This window comes from Gopherus flavomarginatus, chromosome 4, assembly GCF_025201925.1.
Source record: "Gopherus flavomarginatus isolate rGopFla2 chromosome 4, rGopFla2.mat.asm, whole genome shotgun sequence".
Taxonomy (NCBI): domain Eukaryota; kingdom Metazoa; phylum Chordata; order Testudines; family Testudinidae; genus Gopherus; species Gopherus flavomarginatus.
The window spans coordinates 115,478,900-115,494,453 of record NC_066620.1 but is presented as its reverse complement, the minus strand read 5'-3'; the positions used below and the strand labels follow the sequence as shown (position 1 = coordinate 115,494,453).

Sequence of the window (15,554 nt, the reverse complement as noted above, 5' to 3'; positions counted from 1 at the left end):
ACCCCAGATCGGCAGCTGAGGTGAGCGGAGCTGGCGGCTGGTAGGGCTGAGCAGGGCTGGAAGCCTGGATCCTGTCTGGCAGGGGGCCTCTGCTGGAACTCCAACCGGAAGCAAGGTGAGTGGGCTGCGGTGGGGACCCCAGCTGGCAAGGGGCCAGCAGCCGGAATCCCAGAGCGGCAGCGCGCTGAGCGGGTCAGCCTGCCCAGCTCTGGGGTTTTGGGGGTGGGCTGAGCATCTCTGCCCACCCTCGCTCTGGGGTTTCAGCTACCGGATCCTGCCAGCCGGGATCACAGCCCACTGCCAGCCTGGGGTTCCTTCACCCAGGCCAGCAGCAGGTGCTGAGTGGGACCAGCGGTGGGACCCCAGCTGGCATGGGGCCAGCAGCAGGAACCCCAGAGTGACGGTGGGCTGAGTGGCTCAGCCCGCCCTGCGTGCCATCAAAAATCGGCTCACATGCCACCTTTCACACACATGCTGTAGGTTGCCGACCCCTGGCGTACCACCTCTAACCTGGCCACTCCCTACTACTGTACCTAGGATCCCCCCCCCCCATGTCTTCAATCCCTAGTATACAAACATTTCCATTGCTGTCACTTCCCTCCCACTCCTATAACCTGACTTGTGTACTGTGCCAGGAGGGAAGGACAATGATGTTACCGTGGAGTGATGTTGCCAATTGTGTTTCAGAATGCTTTGAAGATGGAGTTTGTGGCCGAGGTAGGGAGAGAAATCCCAGACAGGGTTTCTTTGTTCCAAATTACTGACAGTTTTATGTCTGAGAGAAAGATGCTCTGAGCCCTGATGTACCCCATCTCCGAGAAACAGAGAGGTGTCAGAACTTGAAGTGTTTCTAAGCCATACAGGACACATTTTCTGGTCGGCCATGAGCTCTCCAATTTCCCAATTAATGTTCTTCCAAAACACATTAATAGCTTTCACATTGTTACTATAACCAATATTCAGATGCTTAGCAAAACCAGAGAAAAGTATCACAGCTCCTGGGCACAAATTAATGTGGCCCAATCCTGCTTTCAGACATTGTATGAGATATACACCAGGAATAAAGCCCAGAACTTTTCCACCCAAGCGAATAATTACAATGTCCAGCAGATAACAACCTCTTAAATCACTGGATAGATCAGGGGTGGGCAAACTACGGCCCATGGGCCGGATCCGGCCCCTCAGGGCTTTGGATCCAGCCTGCGGGATTGCCCCCTGTGGCCCTGCGGGCCCTGCACGGGTCTCAGAAGTGACCAACACCTCATCCTTGCGGCCACCAGGCAGGGGGGCAGAGGGCTCCATGCATTGCCCCAAGCAGCTCCCATTGGCCGGGAATGGGGAACCGCGGACAATGGAAGCTTCAGGGGAGGTACCTGGAGCCTCAGCGCTTCCTGGAGCGGCGCGGGACTGGGGACAGGAAAGGCATGCAGGAAGCCTGCCCTGGCCCTGGTACGCACCGCTACCACCCCGGAGATGCTTTAGGTAAGCAGTGCCAGGCCAGAGCCTGAACCCCTCCTGCACCCTGTCTGACCAACTCCCTGCCCTAAGCCCCCTGCCTGCACCTTGCATCCCTCCTGCACCCCGACTCCCTGCCCTGAGCCCCCTCCTACAGTCCGCACTCCTCCTCTGCCCCAATCCCTTGCCCTGAGCCCCTTTCTGCACACGGCACCGACTCCCACACCCTGCACTCCCTCTGCACCCCAACCTCCTGCCCCGGCCCTGCATACAATTTCCCCACCCAGATGTGGCCCTTGGCCCAAAAAGTTTGCCCACCCCTTGGTTAGATGCTGCAAAGTAGACAAAACATTATGCCAACACAGGCCACCTCCGTACCCCAAATCAGCCACATCACGGTGTTCTCCTTGCTCTAGAACAAACCCTCCACCCATTTTTCTGTATTTGGCACATGCACCAGGAACAGATTTATCATGAAACAAACTGTGCGGTGGCACAGGGCCCCCAGAATGCAGGGCAAATCTCATCTGACAACCTGCCCTCAAGTCCTGGCCAGTGGCGCAGCAGGGCTCAGGCAAGCAGGCTGCCTGCATGCCATGGCCAGTGGCCCCACGCTGCTCCTGGAAATGGCCAGCTGCTCGCACATCTCTGTATGCCCTGGGCAGCGCACAGAGACGCGCTGCCCCCGTCCCCCCAGGGGGCATGCAAGGACACAGCAGCAGCAGGGCTAAGGTGGCTCCCTGCCCACTCTGCCTCCCTCCCTCTGTGCCACTCCCGGAAGTGGCCAGCATGTCCCTGCGGCCCCTGGGGTGGAGGAGTGTCTCCACGTGCTGTTCCCGCCCCAAGCACCAACTCCACAGCTCCCATTGGCTGGGAACTGTGGCCAATGGGAACGGTAGGGGCAGTGCCTGCGGGCAGCGGCATGCAGAGACACCCTGCATTCCCGCCTAGGAGCCGCTGCCAGATGGGTGTGTGCGCCAGTCTCTTTGGGAGCCGCACCGCTCCAGGTAAGCACTGCTCCCCTGACCCCTTCCTGCATCTCAACCCACTGCCCCAGCCCACAGCCCAACCCTCACACCTCCTCCTGCACCCCAACCCCCTGCCCCAATCAAGGTACTTCACTTTATTTTCATTTACTCCCCATTACTTATAATATAGGAGGAGGACGAAGAAAAAAAGAAGAAAAACACGGGAGATAAGAGAGAATGTTCTTTTCTTTGGTTAGGTCCCAAGGGGAAGGGGAGGAGGCTAAAGAGAAGCTGCGCAAAGGGTCCCACTAATTCTAAATCCGCCACTGACATGCACGCTACAAAAATGTACATTTTCTTAAATACCATTCTCAATTTGGGTCCCCCAAAGATTTAGTGGGTGCCATGCATTACATTGCTTAAACTCGACAAGTGAGACCATGTTGACCTGCGGCACATCAACAGTTTTATCTGTAGCTCTAGGCAACAAAAAACACCTAGAAACTTTTTGAAGAATGGCTGTTTTTTCAGATCTTCTATCTCTGCAGTCCCCCATTAGCTTTGACCCCTAATTTGGGTCATTAATCCTTCTCTGCATCCTCCTCAGGCACACCACATTTCAAAGGAATCTGACTAAGAATGTGGCTTTTAGAGGACTTAGAAAGGTCAACTTTTAACAGAAGTCATGATACAACCTTAACTATAGTAGTGCTACTGCACCACTGTATTATGTTACCTGTAGACATGTGGGAACAGATCCTCAGATAATGGAAATTCTCATAGCTCCATTGACTTCAAAAGAGCTATGACAGTTTATAGCAGTTGAGGATCTGCCCCGTCAGGCTTTGGTAAAGGGAAGGAATTTTTCTAAAGTAAAAAACAAAAACAAAATCACCACAGCCTCTAGATAAAATATCTGCAAACTGAAAAAAAGGAAAAAACAAATCCAGTGCAAATCTTTCCCCTCTAATTTCTCAAAAGACAATGGGTCACATTTTCTGCTGCATGGAGCAGACACTTGGCACAGAGAAGAGGATGTGTGCTGTCAAAAAGCCAGTTACAGCTTCCTGATTCTCATCTTATTCCCAGCCTCAGAGGAAGCTGGAGCTGCATGGGGGCTGATCTAACATGTGCCAAAGGGCCCAAATGAGGACAGTCAGAGCACCACGTGTTCTAGACACTTTTCCCTTCTTGCTCCTGATATGTTCCAAGAAGACCCCCAGCACACACTCTGCTCCAAGGACTCTGGGAAAGGATGGCACAGAATCTTGCTACACTGGCTCTATACCCTCCGAGGACTCTTCCATGCCAGGGGGATCCCCAACAGGAGAGAAGGGCCTGATTCTGTCCTCTGTGCACAGTCTGAGATATGCAAAGGGGATAGAGTGGGATAGAAAATTGGCCCAGTCAAACTGTATCTTCTGTGACTCTTCTAAGGAAGAGAGAGACAGGGTATAAGGAACTAAGAAGTAAGTATAAGGAAAACATTTTCTATAACGTTACCCTTCTTTAAAGGGATACGATGCCTGGTGCTGAGACAGAATGAGGGGGATGGAAAGTCATATATGCTGTATGGTATACTTTTAAACAGAAATCTGAATTTTGTTAGTGAAGAACTGATTGTGATTAAACTTTATTTAACACAGATGTAAATTCTATTAGTTCTTTGGATGAAGGCATGATTTCATCTGTTTAAAATATTTTAATCAGACCTGTGCCTTCTATAATAAAGCTATATCCCACTTGTTAGCAACTCTGTACTGCCTCCTCTGCCATACTCGCATCCCACTGCCATAGATGGAAGGGCATGATTCTGCTCTCACGCCTGTTTTACAACAGTGTAACAGCTGATTTCACTGGAATCCCTCTTGATTTACACCTCATTAGGGAGAAAGAGTTCTAATCTGAGCCATCAGAGGCTTGATTCTGATCTCAATTTCACTGGTGTAAGTCAGGAGTAACTTTAACTTAGCCCTGGTCTACACTAGGATCGACCTAAGATACAACTTCAGCTGTGAGAATAGTGTAGCTGAAGTCGAAGTATTTAGGTCCACTTACCGCAGCGTGTGCATGGCGCTGAGTCGACTGCTGCTGCTCCCCCGTCAACTCCGGTTGCGCCTCTTGCTGCGGTGGAGTACCGGAATTGACGGGAGAGCGCTCAGGGAGCGATTTTATCGCATCTACACTAGACTCGATAAATCGATCCCTGATAGATCGATCACTACCAGGTAGACGTACCCCAAGTCAGTGGAGTTATACTAGCGTAATACTGGTTTAAGTGAGAACAGCATCAGGCCACATACTCTTAGGCTGGCAATGCTTAATGCAATAAGAACTATAGATTAGATCATGAACACTAGGAGCATTAATAATCTCTTCTTTTAATGACTGTTCCATCTCAGGCAGACAGTCTGCCTACTTACTTTATTCAAAACATCTTTCTTTCCTCAGGCCAAATGCACATTTTCTTGTTAAGAATAGTGATTATGAATGAACACTCAAGAGATAACACTTCATGTATTAAAATATTTTGTTCATGAGATCAGAAAGCCAGTTGTGCTAGCATTAAATTAGAAAATGTGTTTGTTGTTGCTGTCAAGGGAGATTGTGAATATTGACAGCATAAGAGCAGCAGCAGGTATTCTACAGTTAGGTTCTTCTTATTCCTGTGCATCTGACAGAGTTTAGAACTGAGATCAGTAACTTTGTACATCAAAGCTCTCTGGAATAATAGTCTTAAAAGTCTTTGTGAGCATTTACTGGATAATTTATATAGGGTGAGATCACAAATTTTAAAATGTAAAGTTAAAAGGACACTGTTAGGTTATTAATCATATTTTAAAATCCTTACCTGTATCTTAGGTTATTGAAACTATTTTTAATAATGGTAATTTACTTTTAACCATTTCATTATTTGTTACTTTTCTGTAGTTCACTCAAGTTGGGCAGTGTAACTAGACTGGACCATTTTCACTTTTGGTTTATAATCACTTTCAATTTCTGACCATCAATTTTACTTTTTGGATTCACACCACCACAAGGAACATTTAAATGTTAAAAAACCTGTTTATTAATTTTTTAAAAATCTGTTCATAGTAATTCTAAGAACCTTCCTTCCCTCTTCTTTTAATTACCAAAACCTAAATGTTGCACTGTGCTGGAAAACATATTATAATTTTAAATTTCTGGAAGCCCAATTCTACCTTAGTCCTAGAGAACAATGCTTTATCTTGCAAGTTGTCCCATTGAAATCAAAAGCTGTAGGAGTCAGGTCCAATGGGATTTTTAAAAATAGCTATTTTTATTTCCGTTTAAAAGTAATGTAGAAGCTTAGTCATGATGATGAATGGCTGTTTATAGAGAATTTCTTCCCTAAACTAACAATATGTTGTGAAACTTTTGCTTTCTCTGATACAGTCACAGTGAAGCCAGTAAGGGCCCTGTCTTCTTAATGGCCAAACCACAATACATCACTTATCCTTATGAGTGCCACACCCACTGCAAATTCATGGGACAGTTGGTTTACCACACACCCACATTCCAGCTGAGTATTCCGTGGAATGTCAGGATGTTTGACAGAGATCCTTAGTTGCTAAAAGGGTGATACTTTTATGAGGGTGTGCTAAACATCTGTAGAGCACCAAAGTGGTTAGAAACCACAATAAAACAAGGTTACTCCTTTTGACCTGAGCAAGTAGCCAATATTTAGGGCCTCGCAGGTTGTTTCTGTTAGGAGGAGAGATTGATTTCAGTTCATGTCAGGTATTTCTTTGGTTCAATCCTTGTTTATTTACAAAAAATATATGCAGATGCCTGTTTCCTGAACACAGTAGGAATCAAACATTAGGAAACAGTTTCTTTGCTCACTGTTACAAGCCTCTTTCAGCCAACACTTTACCCAAAATGCTCTCTCTCTAGGCTTTGTCTCAGGGCTATATTCCCAGTGGTTGTTCTTGCTGTTTCCTTGGCTTTCTGCTATTTCTCTGGTGTTTCTTCTGCTTTTCACCCCACACTCCCACCACACAATTCTAATCAAATCAATTCTCCATCCCTGCATTTGTTATCAGACACCCAGGAAACTCCCTGAGCTGCATGGCTCAGCCACTGCCCAGGTTTGCATGCGGTCTAGATCTTGGGTGATGATTTTCCATTGTTTCAAATGTCACTAAACGAAGGGGCATTTAGTTGTTCCCTTATTTAGCCTGAATTGAAGGCAGCTACTACTTCCAGCAGCTTCAGTGTGGTGATGTACATAACAGCATAACAGTAACAAATTGTTTCTTAGGGAAAACGTTATTGGCAACTTGACAAAAAATAACCTTTTTTTTAATCTCTATTTTTTTCCTACAAACATTTTTGCTTTGCAGCTCTAAGTGTGCATTTTTACAAATTAACGCACAGTATATGCAGCGTACACCCAAGCAAGTTTCATTTCGGAAATAGTTTGAAGAGGAACAATGCACACCAGTGACAAAGGCAAGATTCTTGGAAGCAATATTTCGTCTTATGTCACTTGATTTGTCTCCTCCTTTTGCTCCTAAACTTCCTAATACCTGAGTGGGCTCTTCTAGAGACAGTGCCACTTGGCTGTCTATCTCAAGAGGCACTTTCTCTACTGGGATGAAAAAAAAAATGTTGCTTTTTTTGTTTCTACATCTCCTGTTTGCTGTTTTGTTTCATTCTCTTCCTGTAGTCTCTGATCTCTTTTTCTCTACCCTTTTCATCACTACTTCCCCTGCACTTCCTCTTACTACTTGCTACTGTCCTGCCCTCCTGAGTCTCTACCTTCTCTCCACATCTCTTTCTATATCCATTTTATCCCCTGCTTTGCACCACTCTCCTGTTCTATCACCCTTTCTACCTTATTACCTTTTCTATCATCATCCTTTCTTGTCATTATTTCCAAACTGTTCTTAGCTTTTGGATGCTAGCAGCAGTTTTAGGGCCTGATTCTCCTCTGTAACTCAACTGACTTCAGTTTAACTTTACTTCTGATTTAATCAGAGGACAATCAGACCCCCCAACACTAGGGCCCCTAAACAATGTGAAAATGACCTGTGCTTTAATGTTTGTCAGTAAAAGGTGACCCTCAACCCCTTCTCAGCTAGTGTTGAAAACATTTTACCTGCTAGTGATAACGGATCTTACCATTGAATTAAGCATAACATGGTTCCATTAGGCTTTTTGTAATGACAGTGAAAATGATTTTGTTCTGTCTACACTACCCATCAAACCTTTTTCAATACCAGTGGAGGTGCCTCATGACTGACAAGCATGTCAGCAATATGTCATTTTTTCTACTCTAAATATACCTTAGAAGAAGTGCAACAATTATGAGACATCAGATGCTGGAAACACTTAATAGCATTTCTTGTGTTTAATTCAAGTAGTGCCCATGATGCTAGATGAGACAACATACTATGTTATTACAAGAGGTTAAAAAATCATATGATGTGTGCGTGCAATAATCCCACAGACAAAAATGAATTAATTAATGAATACAAGGTGCACACCCTGTTATATTTCCCCTACTTACCTAACTGGTCTATATATTTCTTTCACTCCAATAAACTGGAGTTGCTCCATTATGTCTGGAATACTTGCGCATCGGGTAAGATTGATTCTCGGGTAGTACAGTAGGTAAGACAGGCACATTTCATTTCTGGTGCTCAGACCCCCCTAAAAATGAAGATGTTTTAGCAATATAAGTTTATGATTTCTCAGAAAAAGACAGTGATGATAATTAATATGTTAGCTAGTGACCCCTATATGAGAAAAGAAAAAAAATGGACCAATATGGCAAGGTTATTCTGCATATTCAGTTATCAAGGAACAAAAGTCAGTAGTCCTTTTGTAACAAAATACATTAAAAGCTCACTCGTTACTCTTATTGGATATAAAAATAAATGTCAGCAAAGGCAGCTATCAGTATGTTACTGACAGTGAAGTAAGAATAACCTTCCTGCTATTTTACACCTTTGTAGTCTTTCATGAACTCTTGTTTTGACACTATTTTCCAAAGTGAGGTCGGGTAAATTCACGCTGGGGTGCTGTGAACCCTGCTGCACCAGGAAGAAGCAGTTGGCAATGGGGATGATTCAAGTGCAGCTGTGGCTATTTTATTGTAACACTCGTCCATTAGTTGCTTTTCCCATTGTTGACCCCTTCTAGCTCACTGACACTTAAGTCACACTTGTTATACTCAACCATTGAATGCCAAGTCGGTGGAACTACAGTTATAGCATAGCACTTGCTTCCTTTTCCTTCTCATACTATTTCTATAACCAGGAAATCAAAAGAAATAATCAAGATGTTGAAATAGAGAGTGCATATTGCCTGAATACAGGAGACAAAATGGAAGGGGTTGACATCCATGAACATCAATGAGGGTTACAAGATAGTATATCACGAAGCAGTAGCTAAGAGGAATGGAGTAGGAATAATGGTAGCAGAAATATTACAGGATAGGGTATCTAGACATTCTAAAGAAGAGTGACCCACTGATGAAAGTTAGAATAGCAGCGAGCAGAGAACAAATATTTAATGTTATATGTGGATATGTGCAACAGGTTGGTTGTACAATTCAGAGAAGGAAGAATTCCAGGTAGTGCTAGATCAAGCGATAAGTGAAGTACCATAAGCTGAGTACTTGATTATTGGAGCGGATCTGAATGAACATGTGGGAGAATGCAGTGACAGCTACAATTGTCATGAAGGATGAGGCTTTGGAACCAGAACTGAAGCTGGAGAGGATATATTAAAGGTAACCAGATTGTTATTAACACAGGTGCCGACTTTCCAATGTGCATGGGGGTGCCCAACCCCCGGCTCTGCCCCAGGCCCCATCTTGACTCCATCCCTTCCCCCAAGTCCCCAATCCTGTTCCATCTCTTCCCGCCCACACCCCACCTCTTCCGGCCCCATTCTGCGCCCTCCCCCGAGAGCGCCGCATCCTCGCTCCCCCCCCTCTACTCCCCAGTCTTCTGCATGCCACGAAACAGCTGATCATGGTGGAAGAGAGGTGCAGGAATGGAGGGGAAGGTGCTGATGGGTGGGGCCCACTGGTGGGAGGGAGGCACTGGGAGTTGGAGAGGGGGGTTGATAGGGGGGCTGCCAGTGGGTGCTCAACACCTCCCATTTTCCCCCCATGGGTGCTCCAGCCATGGAGCAACCACAGAGTCAGCACCTATGGTTTCCAATATATACTTTGTAAAGAGGAAGGGGCACTTAATTACATACAAGCTTGGTGCCAGCAGGTCCCAGATCAACTCTGGGTTGCGGTGCACTTTGCCAATCAGGTGTCCTGTGCCACTAACAGCCTAGCCAGCGGGTGACTGAAGGACTAGCTAGAACAACACGAATGACATGTTGTGATCGGTGCTCTCTGTGAGGGCTGATGGACCTATGGATACCATGTGACACTTTCTCAGGGTGTCCAAGACTGTGAATCATTATGTTACCCCCACTGCCTCAGCTAGAGAGAGACTTGCTGGTGCTAAACTAGGTGTCAGCTCCCTGACATCCCTAGTCTTTTACTCACACAATCTCCACAGGGCTCTGCCAGTCCTTACTTTGCCTTGCAGTTTAACATTTGGTGTATTCCAGTCCCTGAGCTCCTCTGAAGTGTACCCCACTAGCGTCCAGCCCCTGTCACTGAACACACAGTGATTAGCAGGTCTGCTATTCTCAAGGAAATAGTACACACACAGCTTCATTGATACAACTCAGGATCATATCTTTTATACCACCACAGCATGGAGATATAGTTACAGTGAAACAATCATAAGTTTATCATCAAAGATTAAGATGTAAGAGATAGTGAGTAACGATAATGGAAACAGAAATGATTAGATATAAAACAAAAGTATAACATGCATTTTAGAGGCTAAACTTAACTTTAACAGGTTAAATTCCTTATCTAAAGCAGTTTCCTTCCAGTATTTCCAACAGGTCTACTTGGGATCCCATTTTCATGAATATAATTGTGCTGCCCAACAAATTCCTTAAGTTCAGGATGATGGTGTTATCCCTGTCCCCAGATTATAGTCCAAGTAAACCTTGGGTGCATCCCCGGAAAAGTCTTTTCCTCCTACTGTTCTCTTCTTGTTGTGAAATCTGCATTTAGCTCAGGTTGTGATTGTGAATGAAACAATGCTCAATTTGCAGTTCAATAGACAGACTGATTTCCTGCCAGACCAGAGATGTTTATCAGTTTCTCACCTCTTCTGGGGAATATCAACTTGATACAAAACATAAGGACATATTCAATATATAGACATAACTTTTTAAATATGATCAGTATGTGCATTCCACAATTATATTAATGGCCAGCATGATCCTGGCTTTCATTTAAGATCTTACATGGCACTCTATGGATAGATACTATGACAGCAATAGGTGTAGTGGGTTTGTCAACCTTGATAGGAGTTGCTGACAGAATAGGGAACCCTTTGCCAGCTGGAACCAATGGGTCTCTGTCTCACATCTTGATGCAGGAGACATGGGGAGATGCTCCATGGTGCATGCTTTTTGCTAAAAACATTATATTGCACCATTAAGACAAATATGAATTAGGAAAGAATCTAGAACTATAAGAGACTGCATTAGAAGAAAATGGCTTCTGAATCAGCTGACAAAAGATAAAATACATGTGATGCTTCATTAAGAGGCACAACAAGAAGACAATAAAATTAGATGGTAAAAAAATTAAAGGCTGTGACAGATTTATGTTACGAATTTGCTTGAGGCGTTAGGTGATTAGGCTGAGGCCGCAGGATTTTTCGGGGAGGAGATGACGGAGCACACCAAGTGTTTAAGTTTTAAAGCTTTATTAATAAAATAATAAAATAACAGCGGAGAGTGCTGGGGGGAGGGGTTATGTTATTTAGAAAAAAGAAGAAAGAGTTAGTGCCGCAAGCCCTGACCCACTTTTATATTTACATTCGCACTACCCGAGGCTGGCCAAGCCTGGGTGTAATATAAGAAGAAGGTTGGGGGCAGGGGGTGGACGGGAGTTTTTGTTTTGTGCACAGGTTGTTTAGAGTTTGCTGTTGATTGTTGACTCACTTTGGCTTTTGGGAGGGTTTTTAAGTTTGGGGGGTTTTGGGTGGTGTTTTGTTTAGGAATCTTTGCTTTTGGTGCTTTTTGTACTAGTTTAAACTGTTTTTTGTAGCCTTTTTAGTTTTTTTAAAACACACCCTGCTTTAGGGATGCAAAATTTTGTTGTTTTGTTGTTGGCTTTTGCTGTTTTGCTTGTTTTTGCACTTTTTGCAGTTTTGCTTAGTTTTTTTTTTTAATGGCTGGCTAGGGTTGGGTAAGATGTGAATGTAGCTGCAGACTTTTTGCCATGACTTTGGACCGGGGCCAGCGTTTTATTTTTAGACTGAGCTAGCTGAAGTGTTGAGTTAACTTGTCTTTTGCCGTTTGTTTTTGTTTTAGTTTTTGTTTTTTTTGGCTTTTTGCAACCGGCAAAGGAATTTTTATTTTACATTTATATTTTTACCCCTTTTTATAATGCCTTGCAATGCTTGCAACAGCATTGGCAATATACAATTAAATACCTTGGTTCATTGTTGAGCCATGATGGGAATGTGGATGTAGATGTTGGGAGCTGAATGAAGAACACTTGATGTAAATGGAGGGAGCTGATGGGAATTCTCTGCGATAAGAATATGACACAAACTAAAAGCAATGTGTGTAAGATCATGATTAAGCCAGCTATGGCGCATGGGTCAGAATGCTGACCAACAAGGAAGAGAGGAGAACACCTACTTCACACTGCTGAAATTAGAATGTGCAGATGGACACTGTGTAAGATGAGAACTGATAGGCTACTTACTGAAACAGTATGAGCCAGGATGCAGGAAGTCATCCTTATGGAAAAGAAGAGGGAGTATCAACTAAGATGGTTGGGTCACATGAGACAATGATATGTGGGATATGTTGGCCAGAGAGTATAAGAGCTATAGAAGTCACGGGACAAAGACCACAAGAAAGAACTAGAAGAAAAAGTGGTTGAGATGCTAAAGTAGGACATGAAGAAGGCTGGTGTCTGCTTGGAAGAGGTTCTCAACAAGAGTGCACAGAGGCAAAGAACAAGAGTTGCTGACCCTGATTGATGGGAGAAGACAAAGACGAAGAAGACTATTTCTGTTACCTTTTGCATCACAGAGTTTGGCCCAGAGACTTACATGGAAGTTGCCAGCACTCAGTTTAGGTTTACTCCAACTTGAATTTGCTCCAAACTGCAAGTGCTCCCATGTGGCACTGTCATATCCAACCACTAACTTAAAATTATAAAGGACTCAATATACTTCCATTCTAAAAGACATTATTACATTTGAAAAGAATGATTGGAAGTCTCTCTCTACATATATATATATGGTCCCCCTTACAGTAGTATCCAAGCACCTCCCAAGTATTTGAAGATCTATCCTTAAAACACCCCTGTGAGGTAGGACAGTAGTATTATCCCCATTTTCAGACACAGACAGAATTGAGATACAGAGAGATCAGGAATTCAAGTGTGGCATTTATCCCCAGCTTTGGCTTGGGAACAGGGGCAGCTCCAGGCCCCAGCACGCCAAGTGCATGCTTGGGGTGGCATGCCACAGGGGGCGCTCTGCCGGTCGCCGGGAGGGCAGCAGGCAGGCCGCCTTCAGCGGCATGCCTGCAGAGGGTCCGCTGGTCCCGTGGCTCCGGTGGACCTCCCGCAGGCGTGCCTGCAGGAAGTCCACCGAAGCCATGGGACCAGCGGACCCTCCCCAGGCACACCTGCGGGAGGTCCACCGGAGCCATGGGACCGGCGACCGGCAGAGCATCCCCTACAGCATGCCGCCGTGTTTGGGGCGGCGAAATGTCTAGAGCCGCCCCTGCTTGGGATAGTTCAGAACTGTACCACACAGGAGGACCACCAGAAGGCATTCAGTCTCAGTTGCACTGAAGTGGCAGCCGGGAGCACAATAATGTGTTAACCCTTTAATTTTTTTTTTAATTTCTTTTATTTTCTTCTCAGGAGGAGTACAAAACCAAACGAGCAACACATCTTTAATGGCTGCAAAATACTCCCCTATAGCCTGGCTGGCCAGATCTGCTGTCCAGTGTATAAGGGGGGGAAAAGCCCCGGTTCCATCTACCTTCCTCCTGTACTTTTTTCTGCCAAGATCTACTGCAGGGACCATCTTGATAGTAGCCTCTGTGCATCCGAAGTTCATTCACTGAAATTCTGAACAGCCCTTACCCTGTCCATTCAAGGGAGGGCAGGGTGTGCCTTATTCCCTCCCACCCCACCATGCAGCCATGTAAGGGACACCACAATCTAACTTCAAATGACTTGCTGAATGTCACACAGGAAATCCCTATCAAAACCGGAAGAGGAATTTTCTAAATCCATGATCTCCTAATCAACAATAAGCAAAATCTACTTGCAATAACTAAATGTCAAATGCTGCTTGCAAGCACTCCCACTGATTTCATGGAATCACAGACGCTAGAGATGGAAAAGACTATCCAGACTTCAGTGAAAGTACACCTGGGACTGAGATAAACAAGAACTGGTCCTAAAACTGGTACAAGAAGACAAAACTAAAAATATATCCTAGGTGAATAATTTAATCCTGATTGCTTGCCTACAGCTGATAACAACAAGATACTGACAGATTCAATTCTGTACAAAGATTAACAATGGTTTGGTAATTTTTCCATTTGACATTTTTGGTTTTTCCTATCTTAAAGGCTTAAGCCATGTTTTGCTAAAACAAATTCAGGTTGCGTAATTCCATACTGGCATTCCATTTCATATAGCTCCAGGTATGAATTATTACTATCTTGCTCTGACATAACAGGGTGGAAGAACAGAATGCAAAATAAAATTGCAGTGTTCAATCTGATGATATATTTTCTCACCACAAAAGGTACGTTAGTACCAGAGAGCACAGTTTAATTATTAAACACCTTCTGAGTTAAGAGTGCATAACCAAGGAATAGGTAACAGTGACTTATTACTACTGTTCAAGTTTTCTAAGCTTGGATGGTAGATATGGCTCGACTAAGATATAGGCAATGCATCAAAAATTAAAGACATCTTTATAAAAGATGCAATTCTAATTTTTTTGTTTACTTATCTTTCTCCTGAAATATATATATTTCACTTGTAACGGTAAACTATAATTCAATAGCCTAATATCCATGTACTGTCTGGAGTGTCCTAACTAGGTTCCTAATTATCCTGCTCTGCACACAGACATGCAGCTCCTCAGGTTTCAACTCTAGGAATTTCTGACTTATTTTATTCTCAGGAGAGGCCAGTGCCAGAGCAGAAAAGGTCAGAGGTTGGTACCTGAGGATCTGTGGGTAGTCTCAGTTCTAAGGCTGAAGATCTTAAGCCCCTCTAGCACAATTCCAGGCCCCACACTTCCTTCATCTTGCCAATGATTTCCCTGCCACCCTGTGTTCCGGGACCCTCCTCTGATGAGACTCACAAAGCACAGGGAGACCTTCACTGGTGGAAAATCATCTAGATTTGGAAGGCAGCATGCCCTCTGGAGTAGCTGCTCTTTGAGCTCACCCTCCATGGCTCAACATGTCTCAAAAACTAATCTCCGTCCCATCTACACAATAGTCTCATGTAGGAGTTTCCACAGGCTCTGCAGGAAAAGGTTGCCTAGGAGGTGCTCCCCACTTATACATGCATTGGCCACATTTGGACCCCAATCCTGCAAAGACTTACTCGGGTGCTTAGGTCAATAGGATTATTTACAATGTGTAAAATTAATCATGTGAGTGAGTCTTTGCAGAATTAGATCCTTGGCCAGTATTTGCATGCTTTCACTCCCCTCCATATAGTGCAAATTTGAGCCTAGGATGATACTTTAGGTTGAGCAGTAAACACAGACTCAAAATACAACAGTCTAACTATCAAAACTATGTAGTGCCTAAACATACATACACATTTAATTGTCTAATTACTATGAGTCACACACTGGCTTTGGAGTCCCTATTCAATCTTTTTATGAGGCAAAACATCCAGATGAAATCAATAGGTTTTTTGTCTGAAGACAGACTAAGTAAGGATTCCAGAATTTGACTCATATTAATTAGGCAGTTGTGAGCGCACATATTTTCAAGAACTAA

General features: G+C 44.3%; 1 protein-coding gene across 1 annotated transcript in view; it reads right to left on the bottom strand.

Moving 5' to 3' along the window:
* MOXD1 (monooxygenase DBH like 1) overlaps positions 1–15,554 on the bottom strand; it is a 101,544-nt gene that overhangs the window by 11,122 nt on the left and 74,868 nt on the right. Inside the window, exon 10 of the mRNA XM_050949644.1 lies at positions 7,960–8,102. Coding sequence (XP_050805601.1) covers positions 7,960–8,102 — 143 coding nt within the window. The remainder of the gene's footprint in view (positions 1–7,959; positions 8,103–15,554) is intronic.